Source organism: Mustelus asterias, chromosome 5, assembly GCF_964213995.1.
Source record: "Mustelus asterias chromosome 5, sMusAst1.hap1.1, whole genome shotgun sequence".
Taxonomy (NCBI): Eukaryota; Metazoa; Chordata; class Chondrichthyes; order Carcharhiniformes; family Triakidae; genus Mustelus; species Mustelus asterias.
Genome location: NC_135805.1, coordinates 97,685,203 through 97,709,089, shown reverse-complemented (window position 1 = coordinate 97,709,089; position 23,887 = coordinate 97,685,203). Strand labels below are relative to the sequence as shown.

At 41.5% G+C, this 23,887-nt stretch overlaps 1 protein-coding gene across 4 annotated transcripts in view; it reads right to left on the bottom strand.

Annotated features, from left to right (window-relative positions):
- Positions 1 to 23,887, bottom strand: part of klhl29 (kelch like family member 29) — a 423,156-nt gene that overhangs the window by 251,841 nt on the left and 147,428 nt on the right. For all 4 annotated transcript variants that reach the window (XM_078213081.1, XM_078213080.1, XM_078213079.1 and 1 more), the window contains one exon: positions 18,989 to 19,302. In XM_078213081.1, coding sequence (XP_078069207.1) covers positions 18,989 to 19,261 — 273 coding nt within the window. In that variant the 5' untranslated portion in view covers positions 19,262 to 19,302. The remainder of the gene's footprint in view (positions 1 to 18,988; positions 19,303 to 23,887) is intronic.

Sequence of the window (23,887 nt, the reverse complement as noted above, 5' to 3'; positions counted from 1 at the left end):
TAGACATGGGAAAGAAACTTTTGAACTCTATGGACCTACATATTTGGGTTGCTAGGAGACAGTGGGAAAAGAACTTTTGAACTCTACGAACTTATGTATTCTCATGCTGTCAGAGAGTGAAATGTTATTGGCCAAGGTAAATGATTCATACTAAAATGATTGCTCATCCTATGTAGACTTGAGCCAAAGAGGTGGGAAAATGATTTTTGAAAAATTCTAATTGTACTACTGATCATACAATTTAGAATAATTTGGGTTGCCCCAAATCATTCTCCCATACACGTGGACCAGGCCTGGGCAATAAAGTATGTCTTCAACCAGAATTACTGTCTCCGTGAACTCTTTGTATTTGCTGAGCTGTAATTAATAAAGAGAAATCTCTCACATGAAAGCCAACATAATACATAGGTCTATGAAAAGCTCCTACAAGCAGTAAACATTTGGAGGCTAAAATGAATAGCCTCCAAAAATGAGTGTGAGGATCACCATGCACAATTAATCTGTGCCTGTTCAATGTAACATAGGCAACATGCCAAGTTCATGCTGCATGTTCATAACAATGATTTCAGCATGCAGCCAGTGCTAACTGCTTATTTCATTGGTCATACACATCAGGAGAGGACCAAAAAAAAAATCAATACTTGTCAGGAGCAGTTACAGTTAGACAGTTAAAGCTGGTCTGCACCTTTTAAAATACAAGTGCACTATGACTGCAGTAGGTGCAGGCAGTAATGCAGAAAGTGAATCTGACTCGGGGAATGGTGAAGAATAGCACAATATGGGAGATAGTAGGTTTCAGGGTTTTAAGGTGCTGCATTGGAGACCTTGGTGAAGGAGGTGGACAGGAGGATAGAGGTCCTGTATCTACAGGGGGCCAGGAATACTCGAGACAGAAACAGTGTAACAGATAGCCATGGAGGTCAATGCCAGAGTCTTACCCTCAAGACCTAGACACAGTTACGTAAGAAATTCAATGAGCTCACATGAGTGGTCAGTGTATGTCTCTTCAGATGCTATTACCTACCAATTGAAGTCCTAGCCTCATTTGCCAGTCTAATCACCACATCTCTACCAATCACCCATCAACAATCTCTATCAATAAGGCTACATGCTTTAGCTCACCTTTAAACACCCTGCACTGCTGCACACCTCAATATCTACATCTCACAGTTTATACATCTTTCAGCTCATGGAATAAAAGGGAAAGCAGACATTTGGATAAGAAATTGGCTGAGTGACAAGAAAGTGACAGACTAGTGATAAATAGTTGTTTTTCAGATTGGAGGAAGGTTTATAGTAAGTTCCCAGGAGCAGTGTTGGGACGTTTACTTTTCCTGATAAATATTAATGACCTAGACTGTGCTATGCAAAATACAATTTCAAAACTTTCAGATGATACGAAGATTGGAAACAGTGTCAACTTTGATGGGGATAGTCTGGAACTTCAAAAGGACATTGACATATTGGGCAGACAAGTGGCAGATAAAGTTCAATGCAGACAAGTATGGGGTGATTCATGTTGGCAGGAAGAATGCGGAGAGTCAGTATAAAGCAAAGGGAGAAATTCTAAAGGAGGTGCAAGAACAGAGCCTGCTGGCAGACAGTGTGTTCAGCATTATGGAGCTTGTTGTGACTGTGACCGTTGCATCTGGTGTGACCGAGAACACTCAGGATAATGATAAGTTCTTGCTTTATGCCCATTCTCAACTCCCACCTCGCTCTCATCCAGTAACCTGGCATGATGTGAAAGTTGCAGATGACCTGACCGTGGCGCTCCAAGTTTACATCCCACTCCTCCTTCCCTTTGTCCAACATCCACTTTGAATCTTCTGCTTTCAGATATCCAGGAAATGCAGCCAAGCCAGCCAGTGCAGCGCCAGTTCTGCTTTTACCCCATGGGAACTATTAGTTTACAGTGACTTAATAAATCAAATTTAATTTCTAATTACCAATACTTTGCAGTTGTATTCAAGGGTTCTCAACATGAAAATTGTGAAGCAATTATTTTGAAGCAATTTTTAAAAATTGAATTTTCTTCAGCTTTTTCCTCCATTAAGGAGTACTGAACCTGAATTACCATCAACAAGCTCTGCACAATGGTGACTCACTAACTGTGAAAAATAATATAAATGTTAGTTACTTCATAGATCCAGTGAAGAGTTTAACTTAAATATTTAAAATACGCAGGGTTATAAACTCTTCAACTTAGGCATTACCATAAAAGTAAACAAAAATCTCAAGGGTTCCAGGAGCTTGTTTACCATTATGTAGGAAATGACTCTAACCAAAGGTTGTTGCCCAGAATCTCCTACATCATTTCAATGGCATATCTACATCATAGGTTCTGTGTGAAAGGGCAAAAAGAAAATTCTGGCATGAGTGACATGTGCCACTATGAATGCCACCCCATCATTTCCTACGAATTCTGTGTTGCTCCGCCAATAAAGTGAGAGGTGTATATCATAACTCCTCTCCATTAAAATCAATGGCAATCACAAATTTTCTGAAATAGCTCCACTTTCATCGCCACACTCACTTAGGCTGAAAAATTATCGGCACTGCTGGGTCCTTGGGAATCTGGAAAACCATGTGATTTCTGGATTTCAAGGATCCATCAGCAGTTCAATTCACTTTCCCCTACCCATCCCCCCCCCCCCTTCCCCCATGTGAAAAGTGTAGGAAATCATTTAGATTACTTGCTGGGATACCCGGCAGAGATATCAGTTTGTTTTTCTAATACATGATAACTTGTGAATTCGAAATATGGTGAACAATGTTGTGATTTTGCAAATGAACAAACTGTTGCTTTATCATATCTGCCCAATGTGTATGAACTGTGCTGTAAAATGACAAAACACAATTATTCTTATGCACGCCACTTCCAGTGGTATTTCATGTATATCAGCTGCATACGGCTTTTCCTTTTAGAACACAGACTTTGGGTTAGTTCCCGTAGTTTCAGACTTTTTGTATTTCTCAGAGTTCTCCTGGACTGTTTAATTCAACAGTTGTGTATTTTTCCAAGCAATACAAACAGAAACTTGATAATGTGCTCTTTAACGTAATATAAACAGGAAACATATTTGTTTGCCTATTGCTCTATAGGAGGTAATGTGTTCACTTTTGGAATGTTTTATATTCATGGCTTCAAACCACTTCTTCATTACTGCACAGGAAAGATACATCAAGAGCATGCAGTATGATACTGCAGATTTTCTTTTTAGGACTAGGAATTGGATAGCATGTTTCTGGGCACAGAGGTGGTGATTCACAACCTGCCTAGACTGGCTCTAAACTTGCAAAACACTGTAGAATTAGTGCACCCACCTGATTTCCATGATTGTAGCATGCGCTCATGTGGCTCCCCTGCTGGATTGCTCTTTGTCGCATTGCTGGAGGTCTCTGCGCACCACAGGGAGCCAACTAGCATTCTGCACTAACCACAAGCTCCAGGAGCCTTCCTTTGTTAAAAATAGAGTCCACATAAAAGGAGAGGTGCAGTAATAATGCCGGACACTCGCTGTGAAACACTCCAGAATCAAGGAGGATGTTTCGCCACGCCGGGTAAAGGGCTCCCTGCCTTAGTGATGCTGCCCATGCGGGAATAATCAGACAGATGGAGGCCAAGCAAGAGGCCACATTTCTGCTTGGGCCAAGGTGCCTTCCAGAGAGAGCTTCAAAAGGAATGAGAGAATGTATTAAGGGACGTTAATGCACTGAACGGAGGTGGCAACTGTGACGGACGTACATGTGCACATCACATCTCAGACTTAACCCACCAGTCACCTGGATGGTAGTAAACTGTTGCTGTATGCACCTTCACTCCTGTTTTCCTCTTGGCCCCCTATCTCTCACCCTTCTTTTCTCTGACATTTTTGTGCTTTTCAAGTTGCTAGGAACTGCCACCTAGTTAGCCACTGCAACTTTATTTAGGTTAACATGCAGGTTCAGTCGGCAGTTAGGAAGGCAAATGCAATGTTAGCATTCATGTCGGGAGAGCTAGAATACAAGAGCAGTACTTCTGAGGCTGTATAAGGCTCTGGTCAGACCCCATTTGGAGTACTGTGAGCAGTTTTGGGCCCCGTATCTAAGGAAGGATGGCCTTGGAAAAGGTCCAGAGGAGGTTCACAGAAATGATTCCTGGAATGAAGAGCTTGTTGTATGAGGAACAGTTAAGGACTCTGGGTCTGTACTCATTGGAGTTTAGAAGGATGGGGGGGTGGATCTTATTGAAACTTACAGAATATTGCAAGGCCTGGATAGAGTGGAGAGGATATTTCCACTAGTAGGAAAAACTAGAACCAGAGGGCACAACCTCAGACTAAAGGGACGATCCTTTAAAACAGATGAGGAGGAATTTCTTCAGCCAGAGAGTGGTGGATCTATTGAACTCTTTGCTGCAGAAGGCTGTGGGGGCCAGGTCATTGAGTGGCTTTAAGACAGTCTTATGGTCTAAGGAAGGTTGAGAGCAAGGGTGAAGAAGAAGCGCGATCCCAGTGAAGCAGTTGAGATTACTGCGTTCACTGTTTTTAAGGCAAAGATAGATAGATGTTTGAACAGTAAAGGAATTAAGGGTTATGCTGAGTGGGTGGGTAAGTGGAGCTAAGTCCACGAAAAGATCAGCTTTGAACTTATTGAATGGCGGAGCAGGCTCGAGGGGCCAGATGGCCCACTCCTGCTCCTAGTTCTTATGTTCTTATGACTTGAGCTTACACTCTCAGCCAATAGCTCAGCTACTGGCACAGTGTACCTTAAAAGTACGGAGTTACAGCCTGCATGTGGTGAGTCACTGGACACAAGGGAGTTGCAGCCAGGCTAGGAGATAGTCAGCTCATGTGGAATTGTTGGAAGGTGTGGTCGCACACTAACTCTGCTGTAAGAAACTCAGATGAGGATCTTGTTGCACTGCAAGAAGAATGTTATGCACACTGAAATGCTCAGTGCATTGGCAGGCCTGTCAGTCTTCAGTCCCTGGCTTGGAACATTGTGGTATTCTCTCCCCAGGAGAAGAGGATCAAGTCTCTTCTTCTTTAGTACACGGTTTGTGACTTGTGAGGCAGCCATGCATGGCAAGCTACAGTATATTGCTGATGTTGTTCATTCCACTTGGAAAGATCCAAATATAAGGCTGGCTTTGATCTTCGGCCATTCGGAGGAACATCTTCATCCTGGCTGTGATCTTCAGCCTTTAGGAGGAACATCTTCATCCTGCTTTAAGTTTGGTGTGAAGAAAGTAACAATTTTGTGATGACCTTATTTGTGAAGTCTCAAACCTTTCTCATTTCTATGTAGGAGCCCTGTCGCCAAAAGACCCTATCAGTGCAAGTGGCACTACTACTCCTATCCACTTATCTGTGCATCCAACCCTTTGTGGTCAGCAAAAACCTCTAATTCTCTCCTGCAACTCAGCACAGTCATCCCACAAACATTTCCTCAGCAACAGTAAGTCAAAAACACTTCAGCTGCACCTTGTTGAGCGACTCTTTAAATAGCCCCAGGATAAGGGCCATCAGGCTAAGATAATCAAGGTAAGGTCCAAACATTAAAATGCTTGTTGTTTCAGGAGCGATTAACAACACTGCCTGCACACATGTCGATCAAATTTAGAAAGCTCATGTTACAAGCCCCAGTCAGGTCATTGATGTCATGTCTTTGGGTGCATGCAGGGAATGCATCACACAATTCATTTACACCATGCTGGACATGGCTAGCGGCTAGCATGTCACATACATGGAAAGTCAGTAGGTCTCCATTGTGTCACTAAAAGCAACTGAGTCCAAAGATAAAAAACATCCAATCACGTATTTAACCTCTCAAAATTGACATTTAAAAATGTGCCTGATGCAAATAGACACACTCATTTTTCAGATTTATATCACCTTATTGGTGATATACTGCTATTAGGAGTGGACTGTATTGTTTTGTCTTACCATCTGAACACACTTTCTAAAGGGTTTATTCTAATTGCAAGTCAGTTTTATTTCTGGATCTTGCATATGGAAGGCTGTGCAAGCTGATTCCATGAAAGACCAAATGAAGTATGGGCACAGACTACAGTAACCAAAGCCAAAGCTCCTGTTAAACGTGTCACTGCAGGAGACAGGACTGATAGACAGAATTAATTCTCAGTGTATTGAAATCTGTCTTTAGTTTGACAGCCAAATCCAAGAGGAAATGTGCTCCTACTTTAAACCACTTTATACATCGGTAACTGTTTGGAGAAAGGAATTGCAGGTAAAACCATGAAGTCGACAAATCAGAATGCTTCCAAATTTAATTTCTACCAAATCACAATGATTATTTTGTCTTAACTAACATAAAGCATATGTTTTTGGCACTGGATTCTGCATTCACTTTTAGTTGTCGTTGCTTTACTACTTATCTTAGAGAATTGACATTGGCTGTTCTGCTTCTGAATTACCACCATGTCTACTGAGGCGTAGTTACATTATGTTTGTAATAACAACTGGAGTAAATATACAGTGAGATCGGTGCACAAAATGGTGAAATTCATAACATAAGTCATTTTGTCATTGCTGGAACTTCCACTATATTACATCAAATCTTGCCATGCCCATTTAATTTTGCAGAAATTTCTGATCAGAAAGTGGGCAGGTAAAATCACATGGAAACACTTTTAATTATTGGTTAGAAAAATGTGAGCAGGAGACTCACATTTTCTTCTCATAAATGCCACCAAGTGGAAAAAAACAATTCTAGAAACCCAACAAAAAACCAATTCCTATAAATGTCCCTATTTGGAAAGAATGTTAACTCACAATTACTGGCACCTCCTGCCAACATTCTTTTTACGCAATGGATGAAAATGGGTGCCAGTACACTCCAACTGTGCTCCTTAAAACAGATGGATTCCACCTCCCCCTAATCCCCCGCTGCCTTCATGCACCATTTGCTGCTTCTCTTGACAAACAAAATGATGGAGCTTACTTATATTTATTGAATGAAGATTTTTAAATGCAGTAACAGATGAATGGTGAATTCTAGCCTGGTTCTTTTAAAAAAAAGTCTTCTAAAGGAGAGTTGTTTATGGAATTCTGTTAGAAATTGATAAATGGAAATCAGATCACCTGGAAAGAACAATGAAGCTGTCCTTCCTGGGCCAAACTTGGCGAGCGTGCTAGCGTCAATCAAGCAAAAATGATTATCCTATCTTGAGCATATGCACAGGATGGAAGATGGTTGCATCCCCAAGATATGTTATACAGAGAGGCAACCTATGCCAAGAGACCAACCAGGTGCCCAAAGCTCCTATTCAAGGATGCTGTCAAGAGATATATGAAAACCTTCAACATCATTCATGGCAAGTGGGGAAATTAGCTGAGGACCAATGTAAATGGGGATGACACCAGCTGTGTGCAGGAGTTAGCCAGCAGAATGCCATGTGGTTTCAGAAGCTCTGAAGCAGAAATGAGACTTGCAAACAAGGCATTAGAGGAGACCATCTTGTACCATTGGCAAGGGACAACGTCATGTGTGGTACTTGAGGCAGACTTTGTCTTTCCAAAGTCTGCTTATTCAGCCAATAAAAAAAATGTAGCCTCATCTGACCTCAAAGACTTGAAGCTGCATCCCCATCATTTCTCACAGGGGGAGGGATGACAAACAGTCGATATTTCCAACATCTACAATATTCTGCTCTTGTGTTAGACTTTTCAGTTCTTCAAAAAACTGAAAATCAATTGAGTCATGGACCTTTGGTTTGATGTGGCAGTATTATCTCCTTGCACGGAACAGACTGTTACAAATGAATTGCATGGTGACAGGACAATTGCAAATAGTGAGAACCAGTGAGAGAGTGGTTGAATACTCCTGTTATGTAGCTGTGACAAACTTTCCTATACTCATTCAGCACAGAAAGAGGCCATTCAGCCCATTGTGCACATACAGGCTGCTTTGTAGAGCTATTAGTCCCACTTCCCTGATCGCTCTCATTCCAAAGAACAAGAACAAAGGACAAAACAGCACAGTAACAGGCCCTTCGGCCCTCCAAACCCGTGCTGCTCCCTGGTCCAAACTAGACCATTCTTTTGTATCCCTCCATTCCCACTCCGTTCATGTGGCTATCTAGATAAGTCTTAAACGTTCCCAGTGTGTCCGCCTCCACCACCTTGCCCGGCAGCGCATTCCAGGCCCCCACCACCCTCTGTGTAAAATACGTCCTTCTGATATCCGTGTTAAACCTCCTGCCCCTCACCTTGAACCTATGACCCCTCGTGAACGTCACCACCGATCTGGGAAAAAGCTTCCCACCGTTCACCCTATCTATGCCTTTCATAATTTTATACACCTCTATTAGGTCACCCCTTGTCCTCCGTCTTTCCAGTGAGAACAACCCCAGTTTACCCAATCTCTCCTCATAACTAAGCCCTTCCATACCAGGCAACATCCTGGTAAACCTCCTCTGCACTCTCTAAAGCCTCCACATCCTTCTGGTAGTGTGGCGACGAGAACTGGGCGCAGTATTCCAAATGCGGCCGAACCAACGTTCTATACATCTGCAACATCAGACCCCAACTTTTATACTCTATGCCCCGTCCTATAAAGGCACGGTAGCACAGTGGTTAGCACTGCTGCTTCACAGCTCCAGGGTCCTGGGTTCAATTCCCGGCTCGGGTCACTGTCTGTGTGGAGTTTGCACATTCTCCTCGTGTCTGCGTGGGTTTCCTCCGGGTGCTCCGGTTTCCTCCCACAGTCCAAAGATGTGCGAGTTAGGTTGATTGGCCAGGTTAAAAAATTGCCCCTTAGAGTCCTGGGATGTGTAGGTTAGAGGGATTAGCGGGTAAAATATGTGGGGGTAGGGCCTGGGTGGGATTGTGGTCGGTGCAGACTCGATGGGCCGAATGGCCTCCTTCTGCACTGTAGGGTTTCTATGATTCTATGATGATATGTCTTATTCACTACCTTCTCCACCTGTGACGTCACCTTCAAGGATCTGTGGACTTGCACACCCAGGTCCCTCTGCGTATCTACACCCTTTATGGTTCTGCCATTTATCGTATAGCTCCCCCCTACGTTAGTTCTACCAAAATGCATCACTTCGCATTTATCTGGATTGAACTCCATCTGCCATTTCTTTGCCCAAATTTCCAGCCGATCTATATCCTTCTGTAGCCTCTGACAATGTTCCTCACTATCTGCAAGTCCAGCCATTTTCGTGTCGTCCGCAAACTTACTGATCACCCCAGTTACACCTTCTTCCAGATCGTTTATACAAATCACAAACAGCAGAGCCCTGCAGAACACCATTAGTCACAGGCATCCAGCCAGAAAAAGACCCTTCCACTACCACCCTCTGTCTTCTGTGACCAAGCCAGTTCTCCACCCATCTGGCCACCTCCCCCTTTATCCCATGAGATCCAACCTTTTGCACCAACCTACCATGAGGGACTTTGTCAAACGCTTTACTAAAGTCCATATAGACAACATCCACGGCTCTTCCCTCATCAAACATTCTAGTCACTTCTTCAAAAAACTCCACCAGGTTAGTGAGGCATGACCTCCCTCTCACAAAACCATGCTGGCTATCGTAAATGAGTTTATTCCTTTCTAAATGCGCATACATCCTATCTCCAAGAATCCTCTCCAACAACTTCCCTACCACGGACGTCAAGCTCACCGGCCTATAATCTCCCGGGTTATCCTTCCTACCCTTCTTAAATAACGGGACCACATTAGCTATCCTCCCATCCTCTGGGACCTCACCTGTGTCCAGTGACGAGACAAAGATTTGCGTCAGAGGCCCAGCGATTTCATCTCTCGTCTCCTTGAGCAGCCTTGGATAGATTCCATCAGGCCCTGGGGATTTGTCAGTCTTTATATTCCCTAAAAAACCTAACACTTCCTCCCTTGTAATGGAGATTTTCTCTAACAGGTCAACACTCCCCTCCGAGACACTCCCAGTCAACACATCCCTCTCCTTTGTGAATACCGACGCAAAGTATTCATTTAGGATCTCCCCTACTTCTTTGGGCTCTAAGCATAATTCCCCACTTTTGTCCCTGAGACGTCCGATTTTTTCCCTGACAACCCTTTTGTTCCTAACGTATGAATAAAATGCCTTGGGATTCTCCTTAATCCTGTCTGCCAAGGACATTCCCTGGAAATCCTTCAAGTTTTGATAAAATCCTTTTGAATGTAACCATCGAATCTTCTTCCACCATCCTTTCAGGTACTCCAGAGCACAATAATTTGTTGCATATTCTTTTTTCCCCCTCAGATCGTCTCTGCTTCTTTTGTCAAATTTGTATCTTGTGTTTACTGACACTTCTGCCACTGGAAAAAACATTTTCTCATTGCTTTTATTTTGAAAACCTCCATCAAATTTTCCTTGACCTTCTCTACTCCTGAGGAGAACAGCCCCAGCTTCTCCATCTAACTGATTAGTGAGTCAACTGTCACAGGAAACTCAGCACAAAGCGGAATGATATTTTTCCAGCTGCCAGTGGATACCAGGATATGTGAGATGGCAATATTTTATCATATGTTGTTGCTGGCCATATGTAAGCTGTTTATTGAAGATATACAGCATTTCCTCAGCAACAGAATGTGACCCATTAAATTATTCATAACGTGTATTCTTGTTACAGTATTGAACAAAACAGTTCATTAAGCAGTGAAATTATTGTTTCTGCTCACAAAATAAACATTAAAGTATTGAGATGGCAAATTACAAGGATAAACTGTTTACAGAGACACAGTTGGATTCACTAATGATTCCCAGCATGCCCATTTTTGTAAGAAATCCAGAAGCAAAAGAATTGCAAATTTACTGAAAAGTCACTGAAATTTTTCTTCCCTTAAGTAATTGAGAGGACAATTCAGTGCAAGTCCAGGGTGAACAAGCCTTTTAAATTATACACAGACAGCGCAATGCAACATCAAATTAAATCAAGCATAGTTGTGTGTTTTTCTCCTTTTTAACTGAAGCAAGCTTTTTCCCCTGTGTATCTGAAGAAGCAATTTTTGAGGGGCCATAACTGGGGAGGAAGGTACAAAAATGGAGCAGGGTGTATGATGGAATTTAAATGCAAGAAGCGGAATTTTAAAAGTTGAGGCAGTGGAGGGCATAGACCAAGGTCAACATGGATAGGGATGATGGACAACTGGATGCGTGTGGGGGTTAGGATGTGACTAGTAAAGTCCTGGATGAACAAAAGTTTGCAGAAGGTGAAGGGTTCAGGAGAGTTTTGGAATAGTCAAATCTAAAGGTGATGAAAGCCTTTCAAGAGTGTAAACTTTTATTCAGCCATCAATTTCTAAGTGTCCAGACCCTTCACTTAATTTCAACAATTCAAATACAGCCGTTTAGATCGAGAAAAAATTTCAACTTGTAATCATTGTTACTAACAAACACATGTTTTAGATACCTCTGGTCTGTTACATACATACGTAATAACATTTATTAAGGCTTTTACTTCCTAACTGACATTATCAATATTTAGAAAAATCTATTACAAGTGAAAAATTTCATAACCAAGCTGTATATTCAGCAGTCTTATATTTTTGTTATGTTGCCATGAAGTACACTTATCCTACAGCCAATGTGTTTTATTGATGCATATTCATCATCTTCATTCTTTTCTCAAAATTGGTCTGAGGCACTGGCTGTATGTTTGCATACGTACAGTTAACTCCTTTCCTCCCTGAGCCCAATGGAGAAGTTACAGTGTAACGCATACCAGATAACAGACCAGAGCAGCCAATATCATCAGAACAGCAATTGTTGTACGTCTGAGATCGTCTACGTTTAGACTGTAACCTGTTGAAAGTTCAAAGTTCTCCATGGATCCCCATTCTCAGTGTCCTAATGAATATATCATTAAACAAAAAGAGGCTACATGCATAATCATTTAAATTGTTCCAAATGACAAAAGACTATTTACATTATTATTTAAATAGTTCAAAATGACAATAATGCTGAATATATATTCAGTATCATTTGGAACCATTTAGATGGTTATGTAAATAGCCACGTTATTGTTGGGTGACAAGTCACAAAGGAAGTGTTACAAGACTGAGCTTGTATTTACTGATGAAGCGGTAAGGATGCTAGTTTAGGCACTGAGTGGATTTGAGAATGTGGAGAAAAACAAACCTTCTCTTCAGCACCAAATCAATCTATTCACATTGATTGTTTTGAAATTTAATGAATAAAACACTTAATTTCACAAGAAACAAGTTACAATGACAAAATATGTAAATAAAACTTGACTATACAATGTTAACTTTCAACACAGATGTATTTCAAATCTTTTCCTTTGTCTTTCTGTAGTATACCTTGTATTTAGTATTGGAAAATGTTTTGCTACTTATCAAATCAAATATAAATATTTAAGTGACGTACTTGCTCTCTCTCTCTCCCCTTATGGGTACATATGCTTATGTACCCATAAGCATAAACCTTTAGAAAAAAAAATTACAGGTGTGTTTGCTTAATGGTGTACCCATGGAATCCTTACAGTGCAAAAAGATTGGTGATAATTCTGTTCACTTTGGTTATTTTATTAATTAGGTGAAGACCCCAGGTCGATGCTACAGGACACCACCAGAAATCAAACAGTGGAGAAAGAATGGGTAAATAGTGATTGAATAAGAACCATGGGTTTTAAAAGTTCTGTTAATGGTAGATAGGAGGAAAGGATTGTGTGAGTATGGTGTTCTACAGTCCTGAAGCCCTCAAAGAATAAGTTCAAGTTGGAAGATGATTGGGTTTCAATTCCTGTAAAGCTGCAGCTGAGATTAACCTACACTGAAATCCACTACATCAGTCTCAAAATTTTCTACTAGTGAAAAGTACTCAGTTGAATGATGTCTTTGTCAAAGGAGTTTTTTCTCTAAGGTTCTTTGGGACTGGGTTTTAAAAAACTCTACATTTAAAAGCCTATCACTTCCCTGGGAGGCTCTTTTCAGTTCAGTGTCACTGAGCATTTAATGCATAGTTTCTTCTTTGGTATTTGGGAGCAAACAGATAGAATTCCTTCTTTACAATGTTGGGTTCTAGATCTTTGTGTTTGACTCTGGGGAGAGAATCTTTACAAGGCAGATATGCTGCCAAAAGAAATACTGCAATGTTTTATCAGCAAATGCTGAAATTATACAATAATATCTTAGATTCATAAACTGAATGATTCTTGTGCCACTCTGGTGAACATAATTCCAGATTGTGGAAATATTTAATGAATGACCTTAACAAAGATGACCTATGATCATTTCAATGCATGCCCTGTTCTGAGACTGTCCTTATCCTACTTGGCTTCTCAAGTCATTTTGTAAAGCACGGAGATAGGTCAGTTTTGTTTGAAAAGACTCATTTATACTGCATTAATGGTGACAAAATGTTTTGCTTTAACTAATCACATTTTTTATGTTCCTAGTTTCAACCATTGGCAGCACATCAACTTTACATTTTACCTGATACACAGACTCCCATGAAGAATTCTCTCATTATTGTTCCAGTAAAGGAGATGTTCACAGTAGTGACTATTTCATGACCCCGCGCCCAGCAATGCAACATTGTAAAACATTTAATTACCTTATCAGGTCAGACAAAGTAGATCTAGCATCCTCTTTGAAGAATGCACTTATAACTGGTACTACTTCAAGGGGAGTAAAAAAAAAACCTTTCGCTAAGCGATATCATTTGTACCTTCAAGTCAAACGATGAAGTGTTCACCATGTTAAAATATTTCAAGGCCTACCAACATGTAGCATGTGGGGCTCCCTCAGCCTTCACCTGCATGCACCCAATTAAAAGGGAACAACACATGTTGTGTAATGGTTTGGTTGCCTTGTCATTAACCCCACTATGATCTGCTTGCTGATTCCTAGGTTTGGGTGCATGTCATAGGAACTGAAACACACACTTAGTTTTTTTCAGCTCACGAGAGAGAGAGAGATTACTTGCAGATGGCAGGCCCCCACCAACCTCTACACTTTCACTGTATACAGTGCAAAAAGGCAGCTTCAGTGGAATAAAATCTGGGTGCATTTTACAATGGGCAGCATGTAAAGTCTGTCAAATAATAACCCAAACAGCAAAGACAAAACTGTACTCTTCTCTCTTTCCAAAGGTTTCCCAGAAGGAGCTGCACAAACATTGGATTATTAAACACTTCGCACAATTGTGTGAAGTATGAAATACTAACAGTGCTTTATGTTACCTTGCATATGGCATAACTTATACAAAACATTTTATTTTTTAGGAAATCTGGAAAGCAATTTAACCTCTACGGAAAGGTGTAGCATAGAATATTTTGTCTGCTCAAATACCAAGGGTTTGAGTGGACAATCTATGTGTTATACAGTAAACAACTTATCATGATTGTGGCTAGTTAATAGACATGGCCTCTGCAAAGTCAATGCAGCACACATTAAATGGTGTTGAGGGTAATTTTAACCAAACTCATTTGGGTTGAGATCAATGAAGAATTAGGCAGAGTGTAAACCTTCAACCAATCTGATTCTGTCAGTTGCTCATTAGGCGAGTGAGTTAAACAGATCTCCATGAGTTATTACTAAGCTTGCAATCAAACCATTCATGTAGAAAAAGGTGTTGGTAAATTGAGTTAGAATATTTCATTAAGTCCAGCCCAACTTTTCCGGTCACAGAAAACTTACACTTCCCCTCTAAACATCTAGCTGTTCCTCAAATAGATCCCTGTTTTTTTATTCCTACTTGGAAGCCCATCCTACATATTGATCAGTCTGCATTGATAACATCCCAATATTAGGGTGATGAAGGGAAATATTGGCAATCATCCAAATTTAACAGAATTCAGAATGATGAGGATATTTGAGTCATTAGTTCATATAATTATTTTTTATTGAAGTCTCAATTGGGAATATATTTGTCAAGCTATGTTTGTATTATAATCCTTAGTAATAAACTATACTTCACAATCTAGTTTAGAAACAGCAGAACAATGTTAAATCTTATACAATTATTTTACTATAAATAACAACTAACTGGCACTAAACCTTTCAAATTGTAAAACTCAATGAACTAAATTACTTCTATGCTTCAAATAAATTGCAATTTTTCAATTTCTTTCACGGTAAATTTGATTTCCCTCTTCCATTGACTTTAATCCAGCTGACTTTGACTAAAATCACTCCCTGCATTTTTCAATACTATACTTTGCTGAGTTAGCATAGCCTAAGTCCCTGTTAGTAACACAAAGACTGCAAAGCATAATGTTAGGTCAAGATCAGTTTAGACTTGGAAGAAGAGGAACAGAGTGACACTTGAAAAGAATTAAAAATCAATTCAGAGCTGTTAAAAAGCTTAGTTCTAGTAGGTCACAACTAAATTACATTGATTATGTCCCGAGAGGGTAGACAGAGTCCCTGATTAATATCATATTGGGTCACAACTTCCAAACTCCCCAGCATTGTATTGGAGAGCTATACCTCAAAGGTGCGCTGGGGAATCCTCTTCAGAAGTTCCCAGGTAAGTTTGCATGGCAATTGTCCAGAAGGGCAAACATACCCTTTGCAATTACCCTGCACTGGGAGCTATCTGAAAAAGAGACTTGAATCACAAGCAGCAAAAGGTTCTGACTGGATTACACCAATAGCCACCCATAGAAGGTTACAAGAATTAAAACCTCTTCTAACTTCTGGATAACTTTTGTACAGTCTCAGACCGACACTCCATGGGACTCCACCCACGACTCTGACCTCCCTGTGATCTCCCCTGACTCCCGCTTTCAAGGGATTCCCCCACTCCCATGGGGACTTGTTCCCCAACACCCCAGCAGGCCCAACTCCCACCCACATCCCGACTTCCCCAAAATGCCAACCACACCACTCCCCCAAGGCCCAGTAGCCGATTTCTGCTCAACACGTCGACCCCCAGATCTGACAGAACCCCTCAGCCCCTTCTGGGCTTGACCTGACTTGACTTAAGGTCCATCATCCCCAACTCTGACACCCCCCCCCACCCAATCCCCCTGGGCCCCAACCAAGACCTGACCCCACCCCCCAGAACCAACCTCATCTGATGCTGATTGCCACTCCAGAGTAAGTTCAAGCCCATTGTGTCATCCAAAAGACAGCACCTCTGACAGTGCAGTATTCCTTCAGCGTGCACTGGGTGACATATTCAGGTTCTGGAGTGAGATTTAAACTCTAACTCTGCTACCAACTGAACCATCACTGACAAATCTTAGGAGAAGGCCTACAACCCTCATCAGGGAAACTAAGAATTAGTAATATATGTATCCTTTCCAGAGTGTCCATGTCTAGATCTCAAATGAAACCATTCTACTAATATATTCAACTGACAAAAGCCTTGTAAAACAAGAGAAAAGTCAAAATGGAAATGGTCGTTTCAACCACAAAACTGAAATTCAGGCTAATTTAATGGACATTGGTTACCATCGAAAGCACTCAGAAGTACATTTCATTCTTTGTGCCACAATTGCCTAACACTGAAATAAATGACTGGTAAAATTAATAATTTCTTCAATATATTTCGTCCATATAGAACTCTTTAATTCATTTCATATTTCTGCAGCAATCACAATGGCTGCCATTCTCCCATCCGACTGCACTCATTTCTTAGCGCAGTGAGCCAGGAGATTTTCACATCGGCCAATTTGTGGGGTTCGCACACTCATGTCTCCCAGCGCTGGATTTCCAGCGGCGTCTGCTCCGTGCTGAAAACCAAATACATGGCTATTGTAATCTCATTTAAATGAGATTAGCGGGCCCGAGACTGAAGTTTCCTGGCCTCCTAGCATCTCCCCTCCACCTACCGCCAGAGTAGTTCACTCCAGCGGGGATTACAGTAGCTCTCCACTTTCAGTGAACTAGTGGCCCAACCCCACTAGAGTGACGGAGGGGACAATCAGGGCCCTCCAGAGGGCTGGGTGGCGGGTGCCCCTGGGCATTGGCTTCCTGGCAATGCCAGCCTGCCCCCCTGGCACTGCCCTTGGAGCAAAGTGCCAGGAGCACCTTGGCACTGCCCATCGGGCATGGGGCAGTGCCATGGGGGCCAGGCATATGGGGGTGCAGGGCCCCATTGCCGCATAGTGATCGGTGGGGCAAGGAGGGAGGGCAACGATCGGGGCGAGCAGAGATCAGGGCACGCTGGGGCTGGGTGGAGAGCCAGTGTTGCAGGGGTCATGGGGCTGGCCAGCAATCGGGAGGCCATCAGTGCGGGGCCACTGCACATGCGCTGATCTCAACACTGACAAATTGGCACATGCACAGTAGCCCGCTCCGCGCGCTGATTTCAGCCTCTCCAGCTGAACTAGGCCCCGCCCTCTGAAATTTAATTGATATTCATGCTGATGGCATTTGCAGTGCACAGAGTGTGGGAGATTCTTCCCTGAACTCCCACTGAAAAAAAGTGTTAATTTGTTTCAAATCCCCTTTAAACTTCATGCCCCTCAGCTCAAAATTATGCCCCTTCATTATTGAATGGTCAACTAAGGCTAACAGCTGCTTCCTATTCACCCTATCCATACACCCCAATCATGCTGAAATGCACTTTCATTTGAAAGCAAAACCAAGCATTCCATTCCTCATTTTTTTCTTTGCTCTTCAGAATTTTATGTGTGATGAACCACAAATTTAGACTCTCACTACCTGTTACTATGTGTGTGGTGAAGTGGGAGTTCCATCTGGCTAGTAGTCCCCCCTGTTGACCCAGGCAGAAATCTTGGAATCAACTTATTAAAATATTGCTGGCAGAGACAAAGGTGCATGTCTCATACCTGGTGGCAGCAAAGATTAAGATAAAGTACTTAAAAGTGGTGCATGCTGGATTTAAAGTTGAACTGCTCTTAAATCAGAACAGGCTATTTGAAGGCAGAGATCAGAAAAGGAACCAATAAGAAAGGAGCCACAAACTTCTGGGAGAATGATTTAGCTATCATTATAAACAAAATGAGGGAGAGGTGGAAAAGTGGGAGTAGACAAGAGATCTACAAGTAAAGTAACGCCTAGATAATGGCCGGCATTCTCCGGTCTCACATGCCCTGCTACCGCTACCAGCCAGGATGAAGAATTTGGAATTCAACCAAAACGTCATTCACAGCAGCGGGATCGGAGAATTTCAGCCACAGGCGAGGTTGGAGTATTCCAGCCAATGACTGGCAACTCCTAGCTACCTCCTCAGTGCCGAGTGAGCTTTCGTGCCTTCACATGGCCAACAACTTTTAAGTGCCATACTTGCCATCTGTCATTCATGGATAATTTGTACTTTCCAGGCAGCAGACTGATATTTACCCTGTAAATGCATTCACAAGTTTTTGCACTAAATGATCTGTAGTGACACACGCACATGGTCAACTTCAATTCAATGGAAACAGAATTTAGTTTGGAATTTAAATGGGTGTAAAATTTGTGGATTCCCTTTGCGTCTGAAGTTCAGAATGCCTCCTCCTTGTCCTGCGGATAAAATCACGTCACACCATATTATTGGAATTTCAGGACCATTGTATTTAATTAAGTGCCATTGCCATCAAAATCTAATTAAAAAACAATGATTTTTTTCAGTTCCACATCTTAGTACGAAGACCATGAAGAAACCAACTTTAGTTATTTAGACAGTTAAATTATCCTGTATGTATACAAACATTTAATGCATTCCTAATAGGCAAAAGGTTCTGGCTAACAGAAGTTTCAACACATTTAAAATAAACAAGTTAATGCCTCCATTTAAGACAGCTGATGAAAGGAACTTCACATGAATACAGAAAGCAATATAAAAGTAAAGTTTATATGGGCTTGGCTTGCAAAATAGCACAAAGGACAATTTAAACAGAAACGTACATTGATCTTTTAGTCGAGTAATGTAGAAAATTCTTTAGAATCAAATTCTCCTGTGCCAAAATGTAAAAGCCAACTCAATGCATGGAGCAATCAGTGTTAAAATAAAAGGGCTTAAACTTTTGCGAACTATAATGTGTAAATATGAACCAGCATATAATACAGGTTGATATCTTATAATGTAGCCCACCTTAGAAGCTGTTGTTGTGGAAGGAACAGAGCTGGCCATTAAATTTGTCATCATCTCGTTGCTTGCTGTGGTGCAGACAGGTGTGACTGGAGTTAAGAGACGGGAGGGAACGACTGGCAGTGGCAGAAGACCAGGTCGGTTAGTGATGTTGTTACTGTTGGCAATGCCGCTGCTGCAGTTGGTATTATTTACATTGCTACAGCTGGTGCTTCGTTCCCGCCAGTCCCACCCGATGCGATAATCTCTCTCATACCGGCTGTGATGCCGTGACATCTCCAAAGTACACTCTTCTTTTCAGAGGAAGCTAACAGGATCTGTAATTTAAAGATTTTAATATTAATAGGTGGTAGCACATTTAACACTGAAAATCTTTTGTTTGCAAATTAATCTGTAGTTTCTATAGCTTAGCTTGCCAAGGTACAAGTGATAAAGCCAGAACAATTGAATTATATTACATCTCTACTAACATGTCATGCTTTGAAAACCATCTTAATACTATAACTGTTCATTTCAATGATGCATATTTCAAATTTACAGGATAGTCTTAATGTAACATTAGTGTAAATTATACTAATGTCCAGATGTCCATCTCGCTGAGTAAATACAAAAGAAACAGAGCACGTGTATAAGAGTAGTTTTTTAAAATAATTCTGCTAAAGTTGCTTATTATGAACAATATATTCAGCAAAAAAGGTATTTATTTCAGTGACCATTTAATTTGGTGGAAGAACTGCAACAAAAACCACTACTGTCAAGCGACGGTAAATCCATTAGTCAAATTTATCTGAATGAATGGTCTTAATAGTATATTGTAATATGCATTGCCTATAATTTTCCAATACGCTCAGGCAATTATTTGCACATTATTCATAACTGTTATAAACTAACCAATAAAAGAAATTACAACAAAGCAGCAGTGATAAAACAGGCTACTGTTTGGTTTATGAATTGTTTGGGGAAATAGGAAAGTGTAAATAACTTAAAAAATGCATTGGTCTAATAAAAAATAATCACGTCAATATTTTTTTCTTGAAGCACATAACCATTTTGCAGCTGAGAAATTAAGGCAGCTCTCAGGCTTTAGCCAACATCACCAGTGCATAACAGCTGAAGGCTAATGAGAAGTAGTGCGTGCTGACTTGCTGGTAATTTGCTGCTTTGCTAGGATTAACTTATTTTCTTTTCAGTCTACCACATCCAGCATTCCATATACACCAGAACAAATATGCAAAAATCTTGTGAAGGTGGAATTCAGCGCACCACAACATTCCCCTTAACTTGAAGCATTTTAAGTCAATGGGCAGAATTCTCCCATGTGGGACTAAGTCCTGCAGTAGGGGTGGGGGTCAGGATTGTTTCCTGCTGTGAAGGAGGGGCAAGAGAGAAGTCAACATGATGGTCCATGCAACATTTCCTAACTGAGGAAGAATCAGGGTTGCATTTTGAAAAGGGGATCGGGAATCCAACCCTGCACCTGAGCTGCGTCGAGCTAGTGACATGACCCTCAAATCCAAATGACCCCTCATGGCCAGAATGCGAGCTTGGTGCCCAATTAGAGTTGCTGAGCACCTTGAGGAGGCAGGATCTGCCTACCTGATGCCAGCAGCAAAGGCAGGCATCAGTCATGTCGGGGGCTGCCACAACCTTACTGATTTCAGCAGGTAACTCCTCAGAAGACAAGCAGGTTGAACAAGGTGGACAACAACCTTGCGCAAGGCAAGGTACAGTGCACATGCTGCTGTTGCACCCATAGGTTTTTCTCAAAACCCTCTCCAAATGAATTTATTCAGATCTTGTGACAAACACAACAGTTGTGCAATATGCATTCATTCAGTTCTGGACAAGCTCCTTAAAGGGGCTTCAAGGGCTGCTAATTGCAGGCATGTGCCTTCCTCGCTCCCTCGCCACCACCTGTCCATTGAAGCAGTCCATGTCCAAATTAAACAAGACCTGGACAATATCCATCTCCAACAAGAGATTGCCCTTGACACTGATAGAACAGAATCATGCAGAAGAGGCCCTTCGGCCCATTGAGTCCACACAGACACATTAGAAACACCTGATCCCATCTGCCAGCATTTGGCCCATAGTTCTGAATGTTATGATGAACCAAATGCTCACCCAGAGGCTAGGAATCCTGTGATAAGTAACTCAACTCCCCAAAGCCTGTCCACCATCTACAAGACACAAGTTATCAGTGTGATTGAATAAAGTGAGATTATGTGGATGAATGCAGATCCAACAACACTTAAGACGTTTGACACCATCCAGGACAAAGCAACCCACTTGATTGGCAACAACTTACGAACATTCATTCTCTCCATCATCAAGATATAGTGGCAGAACTGTGTACCATCTACAAGATGCACTGTAGGAACTCAAGGCTCCTTAGGCAGCATCTTCCAAACCAACAACTGCTACCATCTAGATGAACAAGGATAACAAATACATGAAACATCACTGACTCGAAAATCCCCTCCAAGTCACTCAACATCCTGACACAAATATATCACTGTACCTTCATTCTCACTGGATCAAAATCCTGGAACTCACTTGCTTACAGAATTGTGGGCACCTACACCACAGGACTGTAAGAAGGCAGCACACCACCACCTTCTCAAGGGCAATTAGGGACAGTCAGTAAATACAGGACCTAGCCAGCAATATCCTCTTCCCATGAATGAATTTGAAAAATTCAGAATAGGCCCAGAGGCATCGGGATGCCATTATGACCTCCAGGACTGATTTTCAAATCCCTCCTGCCCTGGGTCCTGACCGCTCAGCACTTTGAAAATCCCAGCTTTGGTCCCTATGTGACCTCTCCACAATGACACCAACTGTGATTAGAAATTCAATATATGAGAAGTGAGACAAAACTTTTATTCAATTGCATAGAGTAAGATGCCTCAACACAATCTGCAATAATGCCCTTCATGAGGATTCAAGAGCAACTTTTATCCAAGGTAAGCTTAAATTTTCACCTTTACCTAAGTCACTTCCAAATGACATTTCTTACTGATTAATAAATCTCAAAGGCATTTTAGATTTGATCCATGTACAGCTCTGTGCAGATATTATAACTGCTGGTGCCTTGGTGCAGAATATAACAGGAGACTTCTGTATCATATCCACTCCATTTTGCATATGAATTAACCCTGGCATTACATTCCCAAAAATGAGCATCAATAGTGAGATACCTTCGGAGCTACCAGCAATTAGCTGAACAAAAATTAAGGATCCCTTACCCTGAAGGTGAGTAATCAGCGAACATGAGAACTGGCCACCCACGAGTCCTTTTTTTCTTTTTCAAGCTCTACAACATCCCCTCCCTCTGTTTATTCTGGATTCTCTATCAGAGGACTTCTTTCAGAGTTTTAGCAGACAAGTTATTTATTGAGTAATTAATCACATTTTATACTTAATTTTTCAATGCCACTGGGAGCTGTCACAGCTGTGGTGCTATGATTTGTAGCTTCACAAAATACATTTTGTAAACATCACCGTCAAATTTAGTATTAATGAAACAGTTGGATCCTGCCTCCACAATGGATAGCATTGTCAGCAACAGAAAGCCATTAGGCTCTGCTATAATGTGCTCTTCACCATAATTAATTACCGCTCTACCCTCTCCAAAAGGATAACAATTCTCAGTGTTGTTTTTCCTTGGCATCTGGTAGCAGCAAATTAAGTTATTATCAGGTATAGGCATATTGTGCCACATATAACAGTACTACAGCAGGGCCACATTTGCAATTGGTAACCCGCCTGTCATACAGTTGATGACTGGTGGCAGTTTCTTCAGCTGCTGCTGAGAATTCTACTAATGATAAATAGACTCTTAACAGCCAATAAAATTTGGTTCCTACCATTTGACATATTTGACCATTGCAAAGCCTTCCTTTATACCAACAATAAAGAAATATCTCAGGAGAAAAAGAATGTCCATTTGGAGCCATTATCCAGTCCCATTCAACAAAATGGAACAGAAACTAAGATTTTAATGTTTGAAAATAGAGGGAAAATGTTGGATAAAGCTGCAAACGCTGGCATTCATTTTCCAATGTCCAATTGGCCTTTGCCCGTTCATTTTGATCTGGACAGCATGTAAGGCAGCTTACAAGTTTGGCGGTCAGCCCAGTACTGGGTGCATAGCTGAGTGGCCGCACATCTCAGAATGGGAACCGCGTTTATGCAAAGCTACTTACAGCTAACCTGTATCACCTACAGTTGATGACACCATGCAGCATGGGGTAGTCCTGGCAAGCCACATACAAGCTCCTGCAGCTTCTCTCTGGTTAGACAGAACAGAATGAACTCTTCTAGTATAAAAAATGTTTGTCACTTCTCTGATACAGCAATGGACTATGAATACAAAGAACAAAGAACAATGAGGAAATATTACGGATGTCATCATCTCCAACTGGAATCATCCCAACACAAAGAAATTCAGGGCAATAGGCACCTTCAACACCCCTAGCAGTAACACTGTTGCCCTCATCGGAGGTTACAGGTCTGGTTGCAAGAGACGGTGGAATTCTTGAGAACCTCCTTTGTAAATGTACACTCCTGCCTTGGGTGTGGTGAGGGAAATACTCACAGAAGATCTTGGATATATTAGGCCTTCTTCTGAAAGCCTTTCTTCCACCTTCCTCCCCCTCTTTCTGCAAATATTTGTCCTCCTCTTTGATACCGTTGCTTCATTAACCCCTCATGTTGCTGATGAAGGGAAATGGTAACTACAGGACCCAATACTTGCAGTAAGTGGCCGAACCAGATATCTTAACGTAAGAACCAAGGCATTCTTCACATGCAGCACCATCCCTGTTAACTTCACCAACTTTAAAAATTGCCAAGGATTTCCACAAACTCAAGCAAAACCAGCAGAAAGTAATTTGCAAA